This window comes from Chaetodon auriga, chromosome 1 (genome assembly GCF_051107435.1).
Source record: "Chaetodon auriga isolate fChaAug3 chromosome 1, fChaAug3.hap1, whole genome shotgun sequence".
Classification (NCBI taxonomy): Eukaryota; Metazoa; Chordata; class Actinopteri; order Chaetodontiformes; family Chaetodontidae; genus Chaetodon; species Chaetodon auriga.
In genome coordinates this window covers 13,970,942-13,995,227 of record NC_135074.1, presented here as the reverse complement: position 1 = coordinate 13,995,227, position 24,286 = coordinate 13,970,942, and the positions used below count along the sequence as shown (strand labels likewise).

Sequence of the window (24,286 nt, the reverse complement as noted above, 5' to 3'; positions counted from 1 at the left end):
GACCAACAATTTGGATTAGCAATTCATTGTTTAAAAATATATGTATATGTATATGTAGAGTATGAAGATATTACCTTGGTTCTTGGAAAATGAGATTGACATTTTTCAGTATTTTCTGGCATTTTAATGACTAAATAATTGGCACAATCGATAATGAGATGAATTGTTAGATGCAGCCCTCATCAAAATTACTGTAATGAATATAATGAGAGTCTATGGTCATGACATGAACCTCTTTGTATTTTGTCACTCCACAGGCACAGAGACAAAAAGCAGAGAGGCTTTACGAATAATACCTGATACCTTTTCTACTGTAGAGAAACCTGGCTGTTTATCCTGCAAGTTATATTCTCAAATCAAACATATTCAATCTCTAAATAAGCTGATCTGTATTTTGTCTCAAATCGTTAAAAAGGTGAGGGTTTTTTATAATTATGAAGCAAGTTTTAAAAGGAAATTTCCATTCTGTGAGATAAATCTAACGTAATGAGGCAATTAAATTCTACGTTTTTTATATGGGTGCGTGCCTACTATGTATGGTGTGCCTACTTTATTTTCTTGTCCCCAAAGATAAAAGTCGTGTGCTGGGACACACAAGATATGACTAATGTGAGCTGAGAAGGAAATCTGGAAGAAGCACAAAAAGAGGAACATAAGAAAGATAAAGGACATAAAAACTGCCACCAGACAGTAGAGGAAGTGACTGAAACACATTGATATGTAAGAGCATAGATGTGTGCACTTCTGTGTGTACATGTGGTCAATTTTGTTACATCCATGCTATCAGACACCTAATTAGGCCTACCTCAGCATGCCTCTGATGGTGTGTGTGTAGCATGGTAATTAATTTCCCGGGAGTATTAGCTATGAGAGAGATTTAGTTCTGTGTTCGTGTGTGTGTTTGTGTATGTTAATAATTAGTGGGGTCCTCTTTTCTGGGCTGTCCGGTCGTGCCTGAGTGAATTTTCTCATTTCCAGGCTGAGTGGCCAACGCAGCATAACACCACTCGCTCCCACATGACAGGTGATGCTGTGTGCGTAATGTATGGAAATTGCTGACAAATATTAACATAAATCAACTGCAACATTCCTGATACCTTCAATGTTGTTCACGAATACTAGAAAAACAGAACTGCTGCATCCTGAAAGAGCTTGACATACTAGTTCTTGCACATGTAACAACGCTAATTCCTGCACAAACCCTCTCTTTGCAAGCAATGCCACTGCTGTGCATTACAAAATAAATGTGAGAAAAGGCAGGAATGAGTATTCAACAAATGAGAATGGCTTCCTGAAGGGACACTACTGCCATCTAATGTTGCATCAGTGCTACTATGGTACAGGCTACACTGAACTAAACCACTCAGTACGCTGCAGGCATCCACAGCTCAGCTACAGCCACACATCAACACATGATTTTAGAGTAGATTGGTGACTGGCATGTAAAACACTGCTGCCAGTGTGTGTGCGTGTGTGTGTGTGTGAGAGAGAGAGAGAGAGAGAGAGAGAGAGAGAGAGAGAGAGAGATGCCAGCTGTGCTGCATCCACAGCCATCCTCGAGCCCTTGCTGAGTTCTTAATGATTGTTTAGAGGATGATTCATTGACACCTGAGGGGACGAGTCTCCTTATGGATTTGTTATGATGATGGTGAGAGTACATGCGCATGCACACACTCACACAGACACGCGCATTTACACACAATAATGTCTAAATGGACCATCTACCTTTGAAAAGAAAAGCATTTTTTGTATCTTGCATTGTCTTAAAGCCCTCTTCAGAAAGCATTAGTTTCCCCAGTGCAAATTAGGTAATTTCTTTAATAGTAACTTTATTTGTAGAGCTCTTTTAAATGATAAAATCAAGCAGAATCAAATCTAAAATAGGATAAAGTATATTCAATAGTAAAATCAGGATGATACGGAAGCTAAAATCTGACATACAGATACACAAAAGGCAACACAAGGGGAACCTACAGGCTAGGAAATTACAAAAATGTCTTTTGCAGATTCAGCCATTTGCTTTTTTGGTGGCAGGACATATAAAAGGACTTAATGTGATTATTTAAAGGTAAGGTATTGAAGGCCGACATGTGTTGGAGATCATCCATGCAGGGCACTGAACGGGATTACAAGAATTCTAAAAGCAGATCAGGTGTGAGCAGGTGTGGTTTGATCTCAGTTAAAAGCCTGACAGTAGAAATCTGAACAACCAGAATCTAAATTTGACTTGCAAGTAAAAAGAAGATTAATCATGTGGGTGTGCTGTAATAAAGGCATGAATACGTTTCATGAAACGCTAGATCTGAACTTTGGTATGAGTCTAAGATAAAAGAAACATGGCTGCAGGCACTACACGGCTCCAACAGGAGCCAAGCGGATGTCAAAAAACTTCAGGATTGGTATCACAACAAACAATTACATTTTCTGTCGTATCCATATTTAACTGAAGGCAGAAACCTCATTCAGACTGGTCATGAACAGCAGTCATTCAAATCTTTTCCGAATGTGTAAATGAAGGGAAGAAATCATATGTTGGTGATTTTATCGTTAAGAGGATGAATCCTGTCCACACAGGACTTAAATCATTTAATTTGTATGTTAAGCTTTTTGCCTTCAGGTCTGACAGAGACATTAGCATTTACAAATAACAGATGCAGTGCCTAAGATCAGTGGAATAATGTAAATCTACAGAGAGCCTTTTCATTTTCTATTGCAAATACACACACAAACACTGCAGGTTCTGAACGTATTGCACATACATTCATTATGTAGTACCGAGCCTAACCACCCCAGAAAAAACAAATGCTCATCCCTGTGAGGACCGACCGAACATGTTCTGTGAGAGACATGCGGTCCTCAGAAGTACAGTTAAAAAGGATACACACAGATGTTTTGCTTGATGAATGCCAAGCTTTACACACATGGGGAGGCGTGTTCCCAGTTTACAGCAAATCACTTGGTTTGCAAATGATACAGCTGTGTGTGTGCGTGTGTGCGTGTGTGTGTGTGTGTGTGTGTGTGCTTTCTCCAACATCAACATGTTTTGAGACACCTGGGTATCTATCTGCAGGAGGCAGGGAAAACTAAAGGGACCTGGAGAACAGAAAGGAGGAAGAGGAGGAGGAAAGAGAAGTAGATGCAAGCAAATCTACATTAGAAATAAAGCAGAGAGTAAGAGCAGAGCCAGGTGGGATGAGGAGCTGCTGGAAACTAAGAAGGGTGAAGAACAACAGGGAGAATGAGGAAAGGCGAGAAGCAGATTGGTAGAAAAAAACATGGAAAGAAGGGAGAAAGAGAGGAAGACGTAAATGTCAGAAGTAGCAGATGGAAGGATAAATCGAGAGAAGGGAACAAGTGAAAGGAGGAGTGCTGACTTGCCTTTTGAACTACTTAACTCCCCTCATCTGCTCCTGCTCCTCTTTCTGTAGGCTCGTCTAACTGCATCTTAAGTAGCAATCTGCATGCTTCATATACCACTACATCTGCAGTCTTATCAGTGTGTATGTGCAAGCAAGTGGTGTATGCATAAGTAAGAGATAAAATGTGTGAAAAAGAGAGTGCCTGAGTAAGAGAAGAGGTGGATATTTGACGGAGAGACATATGGTTTGTGCCAAAAGATACAGACAGAGAGTGCACCGAAAGAAGAACTGTATTCAAACACAATGCAGTGTGTCTGAAAATACATAGAAAATATGCGCATTCATTAAGCATGATGAGTGTGTGAAAACAGCAAAAAGCTCTCCAAAGGTGTGTTCAGACAAAACGTGAAGTGAATTTTAGATCCAAAAATCGATGAAAAAAAATCAGAGCGGGCACAAACAGATGGTGTAGGCGGGGCAAACTGAGGCAAGGCTACGTCCATATACATTGAAATGTTTTACATGAACCAAAGGATAAGAGCTGACCGTGGTGTTGAACTGTTTCATAAACATTAGGGCTGTCCCCTAAACAGCGATGATCCGAACGGTCAGTCAAGAAGCCTCCAAGTGGATTCGCTGCTTAGATGAACTTTACAAACTGAGTCATGTCTCAACACTACATGACTTACTGCATGACTAAGTTACTGTGGAACTAACTGATGGAAACAGAGAGGGGTGATGGAAATGGAGGGTCGTGTGATTCAGAGCAGCGTTTCTGTTTGCTGCTCCGAGGAGCTCTGCTCCAGTGCTGACGGCTACAAAAGTCACTCCTGGACCAGACGCTGCTAACAACCTCCTCCACTGTGGTCCACGTGCTTTGCTTTTCGGCTGACAGCCTATCAGCAGAGGGAAAAGCTGGGACTTTATGACCACGACGTTCTTTTTTTTATTACTCTGACTGTGTGGAAATCTGATGATTACATGATAATGAACAATGGCATTAAAATGCCAGTCTTTCAGGTACTGGCTGCTGATAAGGTTGTTGTACACGTTGGCATAAATGACACTGGTCCACACCCATGCTCCTTCTGCACTGGCTGGTCTAACAGACACATTGAAAGCCAAATCATTTAATTCCAGTAACACTTGTTTCCATGTCTGCGGAATACCCCTCTGTCTGGCTTTGTATACGAGGAGGAGGAGCTTAAAATCAATTCTGAGTGTTACAGGAAGTCAGTGCAGAGCAGCTGAAACTAGACTTATGTGCTCTCTGCTCTTGGTTCATCACGCTTAGATCTAAATCTCAGATAACACCAAGACTTCTAACCTCAGATTTAATCCACAGAATTAATTGAAACCTTTTTTTTCTCTTTATGTTTTAGGGTCGACTCGAAAGGTTTCTGTTTTGTCTTCAGTTGATTTTAAGTATTATGTCTATTTATTTAATGGCAAAAGAGAATTAATGATGGAGTCTATAGCTGCAGCATCATTTGGTTCAGCAGAGATGTACAGTTGTGTATCATCTGCATAACTATGGAAACATACACTGTGCTCTCTCATGATGTCAGTAATGGACTGAGGCAGCTGCCTTGTGCAACATCAAAACAGATGTCAACAAGCAGATGTGTTTCTCAAACACATGATCTCCAAGACTGACAGAAAACCAGTTTAACACACAGTCAGAAAGACCAATCAGCTTTTCAAGATGATTGATTAAGATATCATGGTCAGACTTATCAAATATTACACTTGCGTCTAAGAGGACAAGAATTCAGACTTTATTTTCATCAGAATTTAGTCTGAGGTCACTGATGATTTTAGTAAGAGCAGTTTCAGTCATGTGGTTTGTTCTAAAGCCCAACTGAAATTCCTCCAGGGTGTCATTTTCTTTAAGACAGAAGTTAATTTGCACCAGAACCATCTTTTCAACTATCTTACTGAAGAATGGAAGGTTGGATATCGGCCAATAGTTTGTTGGGTTTCTTTAGTGAGGGCTTTAAAACTGCTGTTTTGGAGGTATCTGGGAAGATTTGTAGAGATGTATTTATAATCTTGGGCATATGACTTGAAACACTGTAGAACATCGGCTTTAAAAATACTGTGGGCACAAGGTCAAGCTTATGCCTTTGCAATTGTCTCAAAAATGGCTTGGAATAGAGTTAAAATTCTTTCATCATTTTAATCTCTCAAGTCATCAGCATCTGGTCTTCTGTCTGTTCTGAAAATTACTAATGTTGTATCTTTTCACAATCTGCTTGGACCCTGATTATTGCCATCCGTGGCTTTATTTATTACTATTAGCATTATTATCACTAGAACAAGACATTCATGTAGGCTACAGGAGTGGAGCGTGGGGACGTACTGTAATGAAAACTAATGCAACAGTAATAAGGTTGAGTATTTACATGGTCGTGTTGCACACTTAGACACAGTTAGTTTTGGGGAAAATGGCTGTGACATAATCTCAGTCTCATTTGTTTGTTGATCTCAAATACTGACAGAAACAACATATGACTGGCTCAAAAAGCAGTGTCATGATTTGTGAGGTTTGCCGCATCTAACGTGCCTTGTTTTTACTTTTTGTTGTTCAGCTTCCCTCTAACAGGCATTTACATCCAGCTGAAATTAGAACAAAACTCTCAAGTCAACCTGTCAATACTTTTTATGTTCATTGGAGTAAAAAAGATCCCTTGGAAATTGGTTCATCCGACTTTCAATCAAAGGTTTTGTGCTATAAATATGACAAAAAGTTTTCGCTGCTTGTTTTTGTAGTTCGCACTGTTCTGCAGTATGTGTGTGTGTGTATGTGTGTGTGTGTGTTTGTGCGCATTGGTGTGTGTGTGTTTCTGTGCGGTCCACAGAGACAGTGAGTGAGAGATTGGTGTCAAATATAAAGACTTCTTCTGACAGAGATAATGTTGCCCTGCCCCCGTCACATAACACACACCCCAAACACACATACACGCATGCGCGCGCACGCACGCACACACACACACACAAACACACACACACACACACACACACGACCTGACAACTGAGAGAACACACAGAAGTTTTTCTTTGGTCTGTCATAAGCAGAGAAAAAGCCATCAAAGCTGTGTGTGTGTCTGATGTGTTATCTGTCCAACACAGACTGTGTTGCCTCTCTTCTACCTCCATCTTTTTCTTCAACTTCCTCTTCTTCCTATCACAGTATCAAGGCAAATCTTTAACTGTCACTATGACTGGGAATCAGTCTCTCGACTTGTATGCAAACATCATCAGCTGAAACTGTTTACAATGTTTGCAAACTGTAATTAATCAGTGACTTTCATCTGAACTGTGAAAACATCATGCTTGGACTGTGGTTTTGCCTGATGGTGGGAAAAAATTACACATAATGACATTATAGTATGTTTTTTTCATTGTATTGCAACTTAACAATCATAACTAATAGAAAATGATGAAGGCAGGGCTAGAGTGTAGTCCTCCCACCATCCTTACTTGATTTACGCTTTGGATACTGTTTGGATACGTTCTTTTTGATTCTAGCTGCTTTGTTGTGTAGTTTGCAACTTATTTTATCCATGAATGAAGCCCAAACCTCTAAGTCACTCATTTGCGTATCATTATGTCATTACCTGACACCTCAGTGGCCACATATCCTGCCTGGCCACAAAAAAACTTCACAACTTTAACAGAAAACACAACTGAAATCATCAGAAAGGTGGCCAGTAGAACAAGGTCAACATTATTAGACATGGAAATGCATAGATTTATGATACAGAGCTCCAAAGGGGTGAGTCACCCAAACAGAATAATTTACCACGGATTAACTTCAAATGGACTTCAGGGATGCACAATTCGTTGTTCCGCCATGTTTTCTAATTAATTAGCAAGCAAAGCAGATCTATTTCAAATACTTCTTCACTTTGAACCTGTGCCATCTGAAAGGGTCAGGAATTCACTGAGACTATAAAAAACGTTCTTCTCTTTTTCAGTCTTTGTTCCTCTATTATCTCTCCTTACTCCCCCTATGCTTTCTGTGAGTCTGGGAACCTCTAATAGCTGTTTGTTTGTTGACCTCTGGCAATTTGAATCCTGCTGAGATGTGTGTGTGTATGAAGTGAGTATGTTCTCTCAGCATTTATCACTCATTACTTGCATACAGCCTTCAAGGCCTGTAATTGACTTCAGCTTTGATGCCCCCCACCTGCTCATTTCCTGCACACACACACACACACACACACACACACACACACACACACAGACGTTCACTCAGACATACAGTACATCTCTCTGTTGTTCCTGCAATGAGATAGAGGCACACAAATACACACACACACACACACACACACACTCTTCAACTACACTCAGTCATGCTGTGAGACTAAATGTGTTTTAGTGAAAACAGGAAAACACACCTCACATCTCTTAGACCAATCTCTGCCTTGAGCATGTGGGCGTATGTGTGTGTTTGTGTGTGTGTGTGCGCGTGTGTGTGTTTGCATGAGCATGTGTACAAGACCTATGTTCTATAACTGTTTATGTGACACCAAGACAACTTACAGATCTCTCACTGATATCAAATCAATAAAAGAAGAATGAAAGCAACAGACGTTCTGACACTCAGGTTGATGAGCGTCGGCCACAAGCCAAGCAGATGACGCCATGACACTTACTCAGTATCTCAAAAACATAATTACACTCAACACAACTTGGACTCAGTCTTATCGCACACCAAGACACATACGCACACCAAGACACATACACACACACACACACACACACACACACACACACACACACACACACACACACCCTCTCATTAACACAGGCACGTAGAAAAATAATGGAATTCAGTGGAGGCACAAACACTCTAATTTATTATTGATTTCTTTTGTTAAAACTCTATCTTCCTGTGTGAGAGGGTGAATATGTTTTTTGAGATATTGAAAAAATGTCAGGTTATAATTTTAATGGCTTGTAGCCAGCAGTGCTAAAACTCTGTGTGTGGGTGTGTGTGTATGTGTGTATGTATGTGTGTGTGCATATCTTAAGCTAGAGATATGTGGACAGTAAATAACAAAGCAGGATTATGAGCGTCTTTTTCTCAGCTTCAGCAGCATTAGACATCTTGTGGAATCACCCTGCCATCTTTTGGTAGTTGTAAAGGCGAATACATCGTTAAGACAAATGACACAGGGGCTTAGCAAACTTCCGCTCAGAACAACCATGGCTGACCAGTTCAATAAAGCTCTTGCTCAGGGATGGGTGGGGGATCCCCTGGGCAATTTGTGAATACAAAAAAATTTGTATGATGATGACTGTCAAGATCAAAAGTAGATGCAGACAAAGGACAAATGATTATTTTTGTAAAGTAAAAGGCAAGCCAGTGCACCGAAGTTAGTTTGTGGGGACGCACTCAGTGATGAAGAAGGCCGATCTCAAGCGTCACTACAGTTTGAAACGTGCTAAACTGGATGAGTTGTGAGGACAAATGTTTTGGGTTCCCAACAGGCAGCTTTCAATAGAACATATTCTGCCAGACACAGTGTTACGCAGGCAAGTTTTGTAGCGGGTGAGCTACTAGCTAATAAGCTAGTATAATAGCACACACTGACACGGTGAGACTATGTGAGGAACATGGCTTCAAGTGGCCATGTGAGGATGCTGAGCAGATACAATGTTCACTACCTTAGTTTAGCATGTTAGCATGCTTACACTGGTTAATCAGCAACAGACACAAAGTACAGCTGAAGCTGATGGGTATGTCAGTAGTTTTGCTGGTACTCACTCATTAAATAAAGGACTGTGCATATCAGATTTTTTTCCTCATAATAGCACATGATGGAAGTCAGGTGATCACCAGAGGGATTCGAATTCATCCTAAGCGGGCTTGAATGTGTCTGTTGCGCATCCAACAGTAATGTCAGTAGGAGTCATCCACTGGGCATCATTGATGTCTACAGAAAATTTCAAGGCAATCCATACAATATTTGTTGAGATATGCCAGATGGACCGACAGAAGATTGACAGAGCAGAACTGCCATCCCAGAGCCATGTGGCCTGAAATGTCCTGAAAAAAATATTTATACTTTGAGTCAGATGCATACACAACAACCAAACAACAACTTGTTTTTTGGGATGTGGAATTATCAGTAGAAACAATGGACATCTCCATATTATTCCTAGCAACTTGCTATTGTTCCAGTATGGGATGTTCATCTTGCCTCACACTCCAGTTTTAAATGACTGACAGTCTGTGAAAAGAGCAGCTGGAGGAATGAATTTGAATTATGTAAAATAATCAATCCTGTCCTGCTGTTATTTCATGTAGCGGCAATTCTCCGCATTTACATCCCTGCAGGGGATTTGTTAGCTGTTCTTTAGCCAGACAAAATGACTAAGCCCACATTCTCATAGCAGCAGTCCTCTACTGATGTCCACAAAGCAGCTGAGCATGAAACATCTTTCTCAGGGGTATTTGGACAGTTGAGGGTAAATACTTATTAACTTCATTATCGGTGGATAAAGTGGATGTTCTTGAGAACTATATGAACTGATTACAGAGTGGAGACACTGTTTAATAACTACAAACTGCCCTTTGGAAGCAGAGAAATGCTGTTTGCCCACTGGGGCAGTGATGTAATCGAAACCAACGAAGGGATCAGTCTTCGTATAGCTATAAAGGACCATATGGACCTTACAGTTCTGGATGCTGAACTGCTTGCTAAATATGAGGAGTGTGCAGTATGTGTGCCAGTTTTTTATTTAGCCAGCACACAAAACACTCCAGCACAATGTATATGCACAACACACACAGGCAACGTATGCAAAGATAAAGCTGTTCACAAAATCATATTTGCTTCTGAATCTTTCCGCCAATATTCAGCCCAGTGCTGCAGTGGTAAATAACTACAGAATCAATTATTTGCATTATCTGGTCACATTTTATATTACATAGCCGTACACATAGCCACCATTAACTAGCTAGAGCATATTGGATATTTACAAGCAATTATAAAGCGACAACTTTCTTACTCAGAATTAATAAGCAGTAAATAGGATTTTTTCTCCTTATTACTGTTTGTCTGTCAATCTTTCTGCTGTCTTTCTTTGCTTTTGCTTTCTTATTTTGCTCTGCTTTCTTCATGTTTCAGTGTCCACACCTTCACTCCATCTCAGCAAACATCTGTTATCTTTAATTTCTTGTTTCTCTCATGTCTCTTGTGTGCAGATCACGGGGCATCTATCTGCACAACCTTCCAAATTCTCGACAACCCTGAGTCAGAGTCCAACATGAAAGTATATTGACCTCCTAAGAATCTGACCATTTTCACCAAAGGAAAGATACCTGATAATACAGACCTCTGAGGGTGTGCTGCATCAGATACTGCACTGCATATGTCTAAATGTTTGAGCTTGTATTTTTGCAGGGTTTACACAAGACACACCAGACTGCACACAGTGTAAGAAGTGAAAGGATAATCCTTTCAAATGGAGTAAGCGAAGACATTAAAGAGTGTGCAGTGGCTGCTGAACTGATGATGCTCTCTAATAAATCTTACCTTCATGTGAAAATCAAAACTGGACACAAGCTACATCTTTATATTCTTGCAGAGGTTATCTGCATTAACTGCTGTCATTAATCATCTTCCATTTGCTACTGAGGCTCATCTACATACCGCTTATAGCCCACAGTAATTTACCCTTCATTCACCTTGCTGTGCCTGCACCAGAAATCAGCACATACACCACCACACTGGAACTTGTCTCTCTGTCTCATTAAATCCACATACATCTGTTTAGCTTGATGAAGTGGGTTTGGCTACAGCAGAGAAAGCAGCAGTGCTGCCATTAAGCATCCAGCTGGACAAATATCACAAGGAAATGTGATGAAACAGAGGACGAATCATTACATCAAGCCAGATGACGGATACAATCTCCATCTCTGCAACATTCAGAATGTCTATATAGGAGCAGATGATAAAATAATCATGATTTAATATTACTAATGACTCAATTTCATATTAAATCAGTATTATGATATAGTAAACTTTCTTGAAAGCCAATTAAACTGTTTATAGATCAAATAACCAGAGAGAAATGTCTGGGTAATCCAACAAAATAAATATCTGACAATTTATCACACTGTCATTATATGAAAAATATGTGAAAAATCACATCAAAATCCAAAAAAAGATGCTTAATATAAGCAGAGATGTTCAAATGATAAAACACTAGGATGATGTAAGAAGTATGGCAAAATCTCTTACGCACACAAATTTACATCTTCATGGTGCTTCTGGTTCAGGGTCCCCATTAGCTTTGTGTTCATTCCACTCTGTGTGCACTGTGCACTGTATTCCTCAGGTTTACAGCATGGTACCAAAGCAACATTAAAATGAATCATATTACCAAACTCCAACAGCCACACAGTGGACTTCGTAGTTTTGGCTTTGCACCCACCCAATCAATATAAAAATCAGACAGAGCTGCATTTTATTTTAATGCTGATTACATCCAGTTTCACTGAGAGCTACTTTTCCCACAATAAGCCTGCCATCCGTGTCTGTGCAGAAGAAACTGATCACAGTAAGGTCTGCAGATTGTTGTGTGAAATCATCATATTGATAAAGAGACTTTACTGTTTTAACTGCTCTTTTTAACAGTTTCAAATACAAACCTATCTGCACACAGCAACGTTCGCCTTCTTACCGCCTCTGAGACCACGACAGAGCAATGGCGCCATCTAGTGACCAATCGGCTGAAGAACCTAAAGTTAAATCTACTCATGAACATTTGAAGTCCAACAACTCAAAAGCATAAACGCCTGAGCTGCACGCAGACACAGTCACCAACACGCACATACCATCAACTGTGCATGGTACACATAAAAAATCGCCAAAATATCAAACGACGTGAGGTGTGACGTGAGCCAGAAACATGTCTTTATTCACCGTGCTGCCTGAAAACCACCGACCGTAAGTGTAGCCTACAGACAACTGTCGAGCAGCTTTTCCTTTTCAAAGCAGGATGCTAGTACCGTGAAGGACCGCCTGTCTCACCGTGTGAAGCAGTGGTGGCAGACATCTCTGACCAGTTTGTTGGACACACAGCAGCCAAGCGGCTCGGCGGAGTACACCAGCTCTCCCCTCCGGAGCTTGCCTGTCGCCCGCAAACCGTTGCCCTTTCCCGGGCTGACGAAACGTTCAAGTTTCAGTGCCATTGTCTGATTTCCCTCCACGTGAGCATAGCAGTGTTTACATCCGTTAACAGACGCAAGCGGTGCGTCATGACGTCATAACACGTACCCACCCATCCCACCTTCACGAACTTTCCCTGCTATTTCTTTGCTATCTTGTACATTGTATTTCTGTCTATGACTAATTAATTAAGATGATTCATATTAAAGATCGAAAGGGCATCAGCACATATTAAGAAACAATTGCTGCCATTTATATACTTTTTGCATAATTGTGAATTTTCGTATTTGTGTTTACAATGTAGCAAACCTTGAAAAAAAAAAAAAAAAAAAAAAAAAAGATTCAGTTGATAATATCGAATTCCACACACATAAATCAACATTCTTAAAATCCTACCCAAATGTATTCATCATCATTACATAGCATATTCAGCTGTGGTCATTTGGATAACCTTCATGCAGTTAGGATTTATTGTATAATGTTGTATCAGACTCCATAAGGTTTAGCTACAGGCGTACCTAATAAACTGGCAACTGGAATGTGGGGATATACATGTGAATTTCATGTTATACCTTTTTGAATATGAATTTGTATTGATTTCCAGATTTTTTCTTTAAGCAGTGATGTTTGATTGTTGTAAATTGGGTCAGGTAATAAAGATGTCTTTTCATCACATATCATCCAAAACCAGCTTCAGCTTTTGGGGGTGCTCATTTTCTCTGAGTATCAAAACAGAGAAATAATATAGTAGCATGCACAAACACAATGCCTATGTGTTCCTGTTATTTTACCTTTAGTTTAATTGATGAGTGTGTGTTGGCCTGGGCTTACCTTCAACATACATCAATTCAAATCAAATAAATTCAATAAGTGCATGTAATACATCCATTACATTACTGTACATCTGTCATGGGCAACTACAATTTGGTAAAGAAAAAATAAAAAAAAAAATCTTAATGCAAGACTGGAGATGGACAAAACCTTTTCAGAGTCAACCCTGTTTCTTTTTGCTGATGCTGGGTTACTGTAATGTGGTCTTAGGGTGATTATATTTCTGGTGGGATATGATGTGGCTAAGCAGCTCCTTCAGCAACAGGCTGCTGCATCCACTGTGTTAGAAGACTCTCTGAAGAGCCTGGGGTGGTGGAATGGACCACCTCATCCTGGATGTGCCCCTCATCATCAGCGTCAGGCCTCCAAGTCAGACAAAACACAACACAGCCATCAATGAGCTTCCATACTGCAGGTTTCTGAAAGACACACATCACAGTAAACTATGGAAAGCAGAAAATACAGCCACTTAACACTATTCATTGGTTGATATACTAACTCATACTTCTACAATTTTATCTCCTCCATATTGACTATCAAAAGCAGCTGAAGTAATCCTTGCTCAAACTTTTCATACAGTTTTATCATAAGTAGAGGTCTGCAGGTGACAGGCAGGCTCCAGAGAGGAGAGCTAGTGTACTCCTCTGAGCTGCTGGGGTGCTGTGTGTCCAGCAAACTGGTTGGAGACGTCTGCCACGTCTGTGATGGGCACACCTGTCAGGTGAGACTCCCTACCTGCTGTTTCAGCCCTATGGGCGTGGTTTTACAGGACGTGGCAATGCGCGTCTCAGGGAGCTCCGTGAACGTCTCAGCCCTTGCTCTGAGCGCACGTTCATGAGTTTTCCCACGATGAAGGATGTTTTTGTACAAATCATGCAGGTCACCATTTGTAATGTGCAATCTCCATTCGTGCTAACATGATGTCGTATCGTGTCATAAAAATATTGGATGACATTTACTAGCTAGCGTAGAGTTTCATTGGAGGCTACTTAATTGTGATAACCTGCGTGCACCTTTGTAAAAATGCAAAACAAAAATGCAGTTATTTTGGTTTGATGAAAATGAGAAGTTAAACAGAGTGGCAAGACATGGACAAGCCTGTCTTGGAAAATTAGGTAAACTAGACTGAATAATACAAACATTGCCTACAATATGCAATCAGTTCATGCGTGTCAAGTATGAAGGCATACAGAATATACGATTTAGTCTCACACCTGTGTACATGGAAACTGATATAGTCTGCCTTAAGCCTGTTTGGGTTGGGTATCAATTGATGCAAGATATGAAATTCGGATACAGACCTGTCAATTGGCTTTTTGTTAATTTAATCCATGTAAGTGTCGGTATTTATTCGCACTATTTAGTTGTACATACTTTGCAAGGAAGTCTTGTCACGGTTGCAGCCGTACCAGCAGTATAAGTAGCAAATATCTAAAGTACCTTCGTAAATTGATGATCACAAAAAGTAAGTAAGTAAGTAAGTAAGTAAGTAAGTAAATAATTCTGTTTGAATTTACAATCAGACGTGAGCTCCCTTGTAATTTTAATTCTGGATTACGGCAAAGATCAGGTAATTAAACATCTTTTCAGGTTACATTTCATCTAACTTGCCATCATACAAAAAGTGACGAAGCGACCCAATACGAGCTGACGTGAACGCACATCGACCAAACTTACGCACCACGTAAGGCGCCGCCCCCAGGAGAAATGAGTCCCAGCATCTCATTGCCACATCATACAATATGTAGAGGGGCTCGTGCCAACCGGAAACAGCCATTTAAAGCACCCACGCTGTCCATCTCAATGTAGTAGCCCAACCTCATACAAAACTAGTACAACTTCCCCGTTCGTCATTACACGGTACGTCAGTCTGGAAATTCAACTGGAACCCCTCTTCTTGTGTGCGTTTTTACTGGTAAGTAAGTAGTTAGGCTAGCTAGCTAGCTTGCTAGCTAACTGGTAGCACAGTATGGCAGGCGATCCTTAAAGAGGTAACGCTAACGTTTAATGTGGAGTGTGAAGTTACACCTCTGACACCAGCTGGGTTGGATAGTAGCGTGAGCTGTCTGGCAGGACTCACGAGAAAAGTAACACGATGTACATGACATTACAGCTACTTAACGTTCTTTGCTAACGTAGATTTGACAGTGATTAGACCAGTTATTCGTTGCTAACGTTCCGTTAGCTAGCCAAAATACCGAGGAGGTGTAATGGTTAACGTTGTTTGATCAACGTGAGCACTTCGGCGAAACTAATACAGGCTCCTGCGGGGAAATGTTCTGCAGTCTTGGCACTCAGCAAACCCAATACAGTCATATTCTTATTTGCGTGACGTGGTGATGGAAGTGCTGACATCAGTAAAGTGTAATTGTGTTTTGCTGCTATGGAAACCAAAGATAAGACGCGTTTAGCTTTAGGTTAGCTCTGGTTGATTTGGTTAAAACTAACACCGAAACAAGAGTCAAAAATCTCTTCGGCGTCAAAGCCACTACTAACAGCTCTGCTGCCTGTTGGCCTTGCTGTATGAATGGGCCCCTCTCATAACATATCCTGGACCATATCCTGGAAGAAAAAAAAAAAAAAAAAAAAAAAAAATCCTAATGCTGAATAATGGTATAACCTCATTGAGAAATGTAAGAGGATGTGAACGCTAATTTATAGATGTGCTCATTAAATATTGGCAACTTGTCACCCGCTGGAGCATGGCAGTGAAGTAATGTCAACTTTTGAGCAAGTGAAATAGTATTTGTCAGGTCAAAGTTCTGTAACTTAGAGCAAACATATATTCAGTCGTGGCGTATTGTCAGCATGATCCTGTTAACTCATTGCGTGGATACAGTATCTGGGATGGATTAGAAAAAGCTTTTCTCCTCAGTGTGTCATCATAACGCTATTTTGCAACCACACATTTATGGGCGTGTATGTGTCAGTGGACTTACCTGTTTGTGTGTGTCCTAAGCAGATTGTGGAATGCCGCTGGACGAGACTCCGCTTTTTGAGCCCTCCCTGCTTCAGGAGCTAGACTGGAGTAGCAACACTGTCTCCTTCTCTCCCCCCATCTCCGTGTCCAGCCCAGGGGACGGCCTGGTGCTCAGGCCGCTGAGCATGGCAGACTTCAACAGGGGTGAGTAAGAGGCTGGTTGTAGGACAGATCCCAGACCAGGGAATATGAATGCATGAATGCGGTGGCTACATTTTGACACATAATTTAAAAGTAACCAGCAACTTAATAGAAATGAAATGAAGAAATCAGGAGAGATGGAGTGAGAATACTCTCATATATTTTCACCATTTTTTTTTTCTTTTTGGTGCTCCAGGATTCTTCAAGGTTTTATCTCAACTCACCCAGACAGGCGATGTCACACCAGAGCAGTTCACGAGTAAGTCCAAGTCAGCATAATGCCGCTTATATGTAAGACAAAATTGAGACTCTGATTATTTGGTTCAGAACGTTTTAGCAGTAACACGTTTTACTTTAAATCCCAACGTAATTCCAAGTTTTTAAACTCGGATTTCGTGTCAAAACTGTGGTCTTTATATACATCAGATCACAAATTTGAGAAAGCAAAGTACCCTCATCATAGAAAACAAAGTTTAAATGCAAACTAATGTAATAAAATATCAATAAAGGCAAAAAAAAAAGAAAAATACATATGTCATCTGTTGGCTTCCAGAAAAGTTTGAGCATATGAAGAAGACAGGAGACTACTACGTCATTGTGGTGGAGGACATAAATCTGAGACAGATTGTTGCCACCGCCACTTTGATCACAGAACACAAATTCATCCACTCCTGTGCTAAGGTAAATTACATCCCGGCAAGCAGGCTGTGCATTTCTTACAATGGATACATCTGTATTTCCTCTCAGAGACACATCGCTTAAACTGTGTGGTAATTATTAACCTAGTTCACAGCATCAAAAACTGAAAATAATAAGTTAGATTTACCTGTATATTCCCTTAAAAAGCATGCAGATTAAATTTGCAAAGTAAACATTTTTGTTAAACTGAATGATTGAAATGTGATGTATGAAATGAAGCGCCTCTCTGTTCCGTTCTGTTTGCAGAGGGGCCGGGTGGAGGAGGTGGTAGTCAGTGAACTGTGCCGAGGGAAGCAGCTGGGCAAACTGTGAGTAGACCTGTATGAGCTTGACACAAAGATATTTTGTCTTGGCTTATTTTTAATATTTATGTATCCATCGCACAAATCTCAGCAGACCGCTCTCTCTCTTTCTCTCTCTCCCTTATAGGCTAGTTTCAACTCTCATCCTTCTCAGCAAAAAACTGAATTGCTATAAAATCACGCTGGAATGTTCGCCCCAAAACGTGGCTTTCTACCAAAAGTGTGGCTACACCACCTCAGATGAGACTTACATGCAGTGTCGATTCTTCGACTGAGGACAACAGCAGCTCTAAACCTCCTTTTTGTAGCATGGACTACACCTTTATACACCCGTTGACATCAAAACTTAACATTAACAAAGTGTCTTACTAATTAGGAGATCTGGCCAAGGATGAGTTTGTGGTGGTGACACAGCTAAGACGTTCCTGACCGATCATCCTGATTTCAGCACACTCGAGTAAACAGTCCTCTGCTCAGTCCGACATCATCCTCCGTCCCTTTGCTAGCCATGGCTACCTCACAAGGGTGGAGCCCTGTCATCATCATCCCCCACCGTCTGAAGAAAGAGTTACTGTACAACATTGTTAATGAGTAATTTGCTGTGTACTCCCACAGAAAATACTAAATATATCTGTGACTATCGTGCAGATGTAGGTACGTACATTTGCTCTGCAAATCAAGATGGTCTCAAATTAATTTATATGTCTGACACAGCTCAGTAATAATTATTTACTACAGGCAACAGCCTCACAAGTTCACTACAAAACAATGTACGGTTGAAAGAATCATTTTATGTCATGATTCAAACTTGGTCTCTCTGGGCTCTGTATTGATCGAGTCACCAAAGAAAGTCTTTACTTTGTCTCTTTACATGTGGTGAGAAACTTCCTTCTCTGAGATTTTGGGTTGTATTTGTCTAATTTGTGCTCTTTGGTACAACTTGCTCTCTGTCCCAGCAGGCTTTTCTTCCTTTGGCAGCAACATTGCTGGATAACCATAATGAACGTTTGAAGACACAATGCATTATTACCCAGTAAAGACTGTTATAATGTGTAATATTTCTAGTGAACAGAAGGGTTTACATTTTGTGAGGCAGTTGTGAGACATCAACTGATGTTCTTAAAGTTTTGTATTTGGTCGAGATTTGAAATATCATCACAGCTGCAATAAGGATTGATAGATGATGGGAAATGCATAAAAATGACTTTTGTAAATTAACTCTTATTTAAGTTTTGTAATTATGGTGTTATTCTGGAAAACAGGGGAACATATTTAATGTAATTTATTTCCAAATACGGAATAGTCATAAAATATTTTACAATCTACCATGTTTCCTGCTCATATTTATACTTATTAAACGAGTCAGTGAAATTTGTGCTACAAAGCTGATTCATGTTTTAATTAAAACAATCCTTTATTTGTTGAAGCTTTGTTGTACAAATGGGAAGCCATGAGAGGGAGTATCCTCACATTTATAACAAACATTTTCTTATTTTCTTTTTTTTTTTTTTTTTAGCATGTAGTGTCTGTACATCACAAAACTGTAATGAAGAATTTCAGGTGTGGAAGCCATATACTGCATATATAGATTTTTTTTTTTTTTACATTAATTCTAATGTAACTTAACTCCCATACATGTCATTTAAAATTTGTCTAATAATTAATTCTTACAGATTTCAGCCTGATGACACACTCGGTGCCCAAAGCTCATCATACTGTTTGTTCAGAGAGTGAACAAGTGGCTGTTTTTTCATTCTTACTGACATACACAGCTCGGTTTCCAGAAGGGTCTGTTAAAATAATGAACAGGACAAGAGAATTTAGCATAAGTAAAGCATAGTTTTTCATTAATATTTATGAACCAAATACTGTTGCTACGTGCAGTACTTCATCATGATATAAAAACAGAGCTCCACAGGAGTAAGTCAGACTTCTGTTTATTAAGCAGTGAGTTATTTTTTCATTCCTTACTATCTCACGTTAAGCCTGATATTAGTTATAAGCCTACTCCCAAAATAAAGGCATTAGCTATTCCTCTTCTCGTGTCCTCCACTGGGCAACGTGCTGGCTACTTTCCCTTTTGCCGACAGCCCAATTCTGGTCGTCTACACAAATTCAAGTATCGGAAGTGCATTATTGCAATACTGTCCCGCTGCAAATGCAAAATGCTTTAAATACTATAAAACTGCAAAAAATCTCCCATCAGTGCATACAGCTCAAGGAAAAAAAGGTTATCAAATATGCCCGATCCCCATCAGTCCTCCATGTCTCAAACATGAGTAGTCCTGCTCCCGCCCGAGTCCCTTCCCCTTAGAAAAAGTTCCAATATTTACATTTTTAATCCCATTAAAAATGTAAAAAAAAAAAAAAAAAAAAAAAAAAAAGAAACCAAAAAAGAGTGCACTGCGCCACACGGCTAAATATCAGAAAGCTCATCCATTCTGTGCTGCTGTGACCTGCATTCCTCCGAAGTCTTCATCTTCCTCCAGGCTGCGTTTAAGGCTTCCTGTTCAAGAAATGTGCAAAGAAGAACAATAACTGCCCACACCAACACAAACAAGTTCCCCTTTCATCATAACCCAGTGTGCTGAGTTAAAAAAAAAAGTGTGCAATCACCAGACAGTTTAATACCTGTAAGCCCTCCTGGGTAAAAGAACTCCTCAAACCCTGAACACATCACAACCGGTGCTGGGTGAAGTCACCACCATTCAGGGAATCGACATGTAGCTTTAAGGGGCTTCAAGTATTTACGTGTTAGCGTCCATTTGAGTCATTTAATTAGAAACATTCGTGACACTGAGAAAAGATGAAGCTATGAAATCATCCATGGAGCCGTCGCTCATTTCCTGGAAAATCTGAGCCTGACTCAAAGCAAAACTATCAGCATTGAGAGTTGCTTTTAACAAACGTGCACACCCCATCACTGATGCGACACCATTCCCAAACAACACGAGGCCACTCAGCTTTGTGTTGAATGCTTTTCTGCAATAAGACGTGGCTTAGAAACACAAGGCTCTGTGTTTCACTGATGGTGTTTCAATCCGAGGACACCAGTGTGACTCAGCAGGACTGGGTACAGTATGTACAAACCTGGCATCCCAGCTTGTAAGGAGAAGGACCTGCCCAACTGCATGGGTGACATCATTTTAATGGTCAACCTGGCTAGGTAGATCGCTTCGTATTCCTAGGAAACAAACACTCATTGTTAAAGGTGCAAGAGTTTAGCAGCTAACGTCAGTATGAAGGCTGTGCGATCACAGTGCATTCAATGCTGAACAGTTGTCATCACCGCAGTTGCAGACACAAAACAAAAATGCTCAACCACAAAGAAAACCCCCAATCTATGTGTCATGGCCAATATCATGTCATGATTTATACTACTCAAAAGAGACAACTCATCCTAATGTTACTTGCAAGTCAGATATCAATAATGCGGCTGGCTAAAAGAAGACTGCAGGGATGTGCAGGCATGCTTGAGATAGGGAAACAATTTCTGCAGAGTCAAACCAGAAGTGGATCACTAAGAATGAGAACACACGCTGTTAGATAACAGGTCACCTGAATGAGCCTGTTTCAGGACAATCATGCAATGCAAACATTCTTCTGCTCTGCTGTGATACTCATCATTCACATCACTCCAGCTCTAGATGCTGAATCATTTCGCTGCAAACATTAATCCAGACACGCCTTAGCCTTTTAGAGGCAAGGAGCTGGAGGCAGTATGTTTTGTTGACTAACAGGTTAGTAGCACGTGTATTTATAGTAATAAGGAGTGAGCTGTACATGTTCCCTTGTTGATTGGACTGTCATGATATTCATCAGAATTTGACGTGCTGTGTCTCAGAGTGAAGACTGACCTGTAGCTGGTGCACAAAGCCCACATTGGGGTTGATGCAGAACCTCCTCTCCTGGACGTGGCTGAATGCATCCCTGCAGAATGAACAGCCTGTTATCAATTTAGCTGATGCAAATATGAAAATAAATAAATAAGCAAGCTTGTATTCGTCGCAGCATTTTATATTCTAACAATTACGCTGCAGTATGTTCTTTTACAAGATCTGCATGCTATCATACGGTTTATGTGATGCAGTTTTCAACATGTATGTTTTCAGTAGACATGAACAAAACTGGAGACGTATGTGAGGCAATGGCATACATGATTGTCACAAACAGACTTCTGTTCTACTGTGTTTAATACAAAGCTGTAATTTTGGAAAGAAAAAAAAAAATCACCTGTACTTCATCCCAAATGTTTCCATAAGGTATGCAATCACTAAGGCAGCACTGAAGGAGTAAACAGAGACACAGTTCTACGATATTAGAGGATATTTATAAAACTTTAGCAGTTATATGTGATGGAAAATTCAGTGCATAAGAAACACAATGCATGAAGTGAAATCATCATCATCATCCATCATCAAAAAAAAAACCCAAACAAACCTTCTTGATATCCCTGCATTACCATGAACCAGTACCTTTCCTGAAAGAGTAAGAAAAAAGCCTTCAGATAAAAGATGTTTTCTTTCTACTTGAGTATGAAGAATAGAAAATGCACGCGTCCTTACCTCCTGTTGCTAAGCAGCTATCAATAAATTCTTTAGTCTGTCAAGAGGAAAAGAAAATACAGAGCATCAGACATAATGCAAATGCAACACCTTTCGGTCACTGAAAAGCTTGCCAAGAAGGAAGGAAAAAGCCCACTTTGTAACTCACTGAAGGGAAAAATCGTATTATATTTTCCACTGGATTGTCAGCAATATCTAACACAAGGTATCTGCAAAGACAAAACAACATGTAGTTTGTGGGTCAGCCAGAAAGCTCTCGATCAAATAACACGCGTTTTCAACATTTCCACAAACGTGCAGTTCGCGGTCCACGTGAAATACTGACAGCAGAGCACACAGATCTTGTGAGTTCTTACTTACCTAAATGTATGAGGGAAATTAGGTTTGATAAAATTGGCTTCAATGTCTTGGCGGACACACACAATATGCGTTATGCCCTGTGTCTCTAGAATTGGCAGCTAGACAGACAGAAAGACAAGAGTTATACGAGCTGCAAAAATATGATGTCTGCAAGGGCCAGTGGATACATTTGGGCAAAATTACCTTGCTCTTCATTGCAGCAGAATAGGGACCTAAAAACAGCCCCGGTAATATCTCCTGAAAGTAAAGACAGAGCAGTACAGTTTATGTTTATGTTGAAATGAATGAAGGCACGTTAATTCACTCTGGATGAGACACTCAGCCTCTTCACAAACATGCTGTCTACTCATACATGTGCATGCATTCTGCATTACAGCATCTGATTTTCTACAACAGACGGAGCTGTATCAAAGGTCTCACAGCCAGTATATATATTCTAATATTCTAACAACTAATTTGACAATCAGTATGTGGAATGTGAGCCTGTAAATATCTGGTGCTTTAGATCAAACACCTTCAGCAACTCTTTTTGTTGATCACTAGTTTGGAGAACAGCAAAGAATAACATGATATGGCCATATCATCATAATAGGTTGTAGGCAGATATTGAAATATCGCCTCCTGCAAACGGATAACTCGTATTTGTATACACGTTTGCACAGTATTGCATTAGGTTTTTGTTGGTCGAGATTTGTGACATTGGGTATACTTTCAACTTGTATTCCACATACTCAAATGTGGAGGAAATCATGCCGTGCTAAATACAAAAACAGGATTATTCTTCCCACTGCACATGCATTGTACATACCTGCATTTCTCGTCTCATTGGATAAGCCCAGTCCTGTAAAGGAGGAATTTAAAAGCTATGTTAGAGGCTGAGGGACGCTGCCTTGTTGATGTGACAGCTACTCGAGGTATTTCAGCCACCACACAATAGTTTACTTTGTGTACATACGTGGCTAACGCTTGGAGATTTGGCCACTCACTGTTGGCTCAGTGAACAGTGACGGTAGTTGACACAAACGTGTCCATAGAAACACACGAGGCTGTTTCCCACATCCACATTCACGTGTAACGCCCAAGACAAACACACTTTCCTGCCGAGTGCATATTTTAACTGCCAGACGATCAGGCAGGAGTGGAGGTTAGCTCAGATTAGCCAGACAGACACAGCAGATATGTCGGCTAACGCAGGCTGCTGTGCACTCACCAGAAGGTCCTCCTTGGTCGCGGGCAGGGACGGGAACTGAAGTTTGTTGTCCTCGTCCATTCTGCTGTGTGTTCGGGCACCGCCGGCCCGACTCTGCGCGCGGTATCGATGTTTCTCGCGGCGGGGTTAGCTGGACAATCGATACAATTTGTTTTGAGGCTCCACATGCATGTCCGCCATGCTGTCCCCTGACAGATGTGTCACGTGACCGCGCGGCAGATGGCAAACAGGCTCGTGGAAAGAAGGAAAGGGAAGCAACGGCGACGTCTCGCGGTCGATTGGAGGGGGTCCTCGGAACGAGGCGGGGTCGGATAAAAGATCCGCCCTGTAGCTGTTGTGATTGGATAGCGCTCCCTTCCTTAAAACCATGGAGTCCATACACAGATCAGTGGGGGGCGGTAATGCACTCGAAAGCTGTTTGGCGTAATACCAGACGAAGAAGAAGCCGAAGAAGTCGGCGAAGCAGAAGTAGAGGCAGGGGCAGAAGCTGAAGTAGACGCAGGGGCAGAAGCTGAAGAATAGTAGTAGTAGTAGTAGTAATAGTAATAGTAGTAGTAGTAGTAGAAGTAATAGTAGTAGTCAGTGCCCGGGCGACTGGATAAACGGCAGGAGTTGGAGTAACGTTAACGTTACAGTGGGGGTCTTTATAGG

At 40.7% G+C, this 24,286-nt stretch overlaps 3 protein-coding genes across 4 annotated transcripts in view; 1 reads left to right on the top strand and 2 right to left on the bottom strand.

The window, feature by feature from the left end:
* smyd3 (SET and MYND domain containing 3) overlaps positions 1-12,612 on the bottom strand; it is a 70,078-nt gene extending 57,466 nt beyond the window's left edge. Inside the window, exon 1 of the mRNA XM_076722998.1 lies at positions 12,410-12,612. Coding sequence (XP_076579113.1) covers positions 12,410-12,570 — 161 coding nt within the window. The 5' untranslated portion in view covers positions 12,571-12,612. The remainder of the gene's footprint in view (positions 1-12,409) is intronic.
* A 2,501-nt stretch (positions 12,613-15,113) lies between these two features.
* Positions 15,114-18,825, top strand: gnpnat1 (glucosamine-phosphate N-acetyltransferase 1). 2 transcript variants are annotated; one of them, XM_076722915.1, is made up of 6 exons: positions 15,114-15,293; positions 16,341-16,502; positions 16,696-16,758; positions 17,053-17,180; positions 17,445-17,506; positions 17,628-18,825. In XM_076722915.1, exons 2-6 carry the CDS (start codon positions 16,349-16,351, stop codon positions 17,773-17,775), a joined length of 555 nt encoding a protein of 184 aa, XP_076579030.1. In that variant the 5' UTR covers positions 15,114-15,293; positions 16,341-16,348; the 3' UTR covers positions 17,776-18,825. The 2 variants fall into 2 exon arrangements, with proteins under 2 accessions (XP_076579030.1, XP_076579055.1); XM_076722940.1 differs by having other exon boundaries at positions 15,184-15,293; positions 16,338-16,502.
* Positions 18,826-19,421: 596 nt separating this feature from the next.
* On the bottom strand, positions 19,422-23,837 carry styx (serine/threonine/tyrosine interacting protein). The gene is made up of 11 exons (XM_076722798.1): positions 23,636-23,837; positions 23,234-23,266; positions 22,609-22,662; positions 22,426-22,523; positions 22,214-22,274; positions 22,066-22,102; positions 21,941-21,980; positions 21,734-21,784; positions 21,358-21,430; positions 20,591-20,684; positions 19,422-20,006 (listed from the first exon to the last, which is right to left on the bottom strand). The coding sequence occupies exons 1-11, from the start codon at positions 23,693-23,695 to the stop codon at positions 19,933-19,935; spliced, it is 675 nt and encodes a 224-aa protein (XP_076578913.1). The 5' UTR covers positions 23,696-23,837; the 3' UTR covers positions 19,422-19,932.
* Between the last annotated feature and the right edge of the window lie 449 nt (positions 23,838-24,286).

What these genes read in the sequence shown, in the direction of transcription:
- styx (XM_076722798.1), bottom strand. Translation starts at nt 23,695, where the DNA reads ATGGACGAGGACAACAAACTTCAGTTCCCGTCCCTGCCCGCGACCAAG. An exon ending in CGACCAAGGAGGACCTTCTG is followed by an intron (nt 23,267 to 23,635) that starts GTGAGTGCACAG and finishes CCTCCTTTACAG; the next exon opens with GACTGGGCTTATCCAATGAG. An exon ending in AATGCAGGGATATCAAGAAG is followed by an intron (nt 21,785 to 21,940) that starts GTTTGTTTGGGT and finishes TTACTCCTTCAG; the next exon opens with TGCTGCCTTAGTGATTGCAT.
- gnpnat1 (XM_076722915.1), top strand. Translation starts at nt 16,349, where the DNA reads ATGCCGCTGGACGAGACTCCGCTTTTTGAGCCCTCCCTGCTTCAGGAG. An exon ending in CATGGCAGACTTCAACAGGG is followed by an intron (nt 16,503 to 16,695) that starts GTGAGTAAGAGG and finishes TTGGTGCTCCAG; the next exon opens with GATTCTTCAAGGTTTTATCT. An exon ending in CACACCAGAGCAGTTCACGA is followed by an intron (nt 16,759 to 17,052) that starts GTAAGTCCAAGT and finishes GTTGGCTTCCAG; the next exon opens with AAAAGTTTGAGCATATGAAG.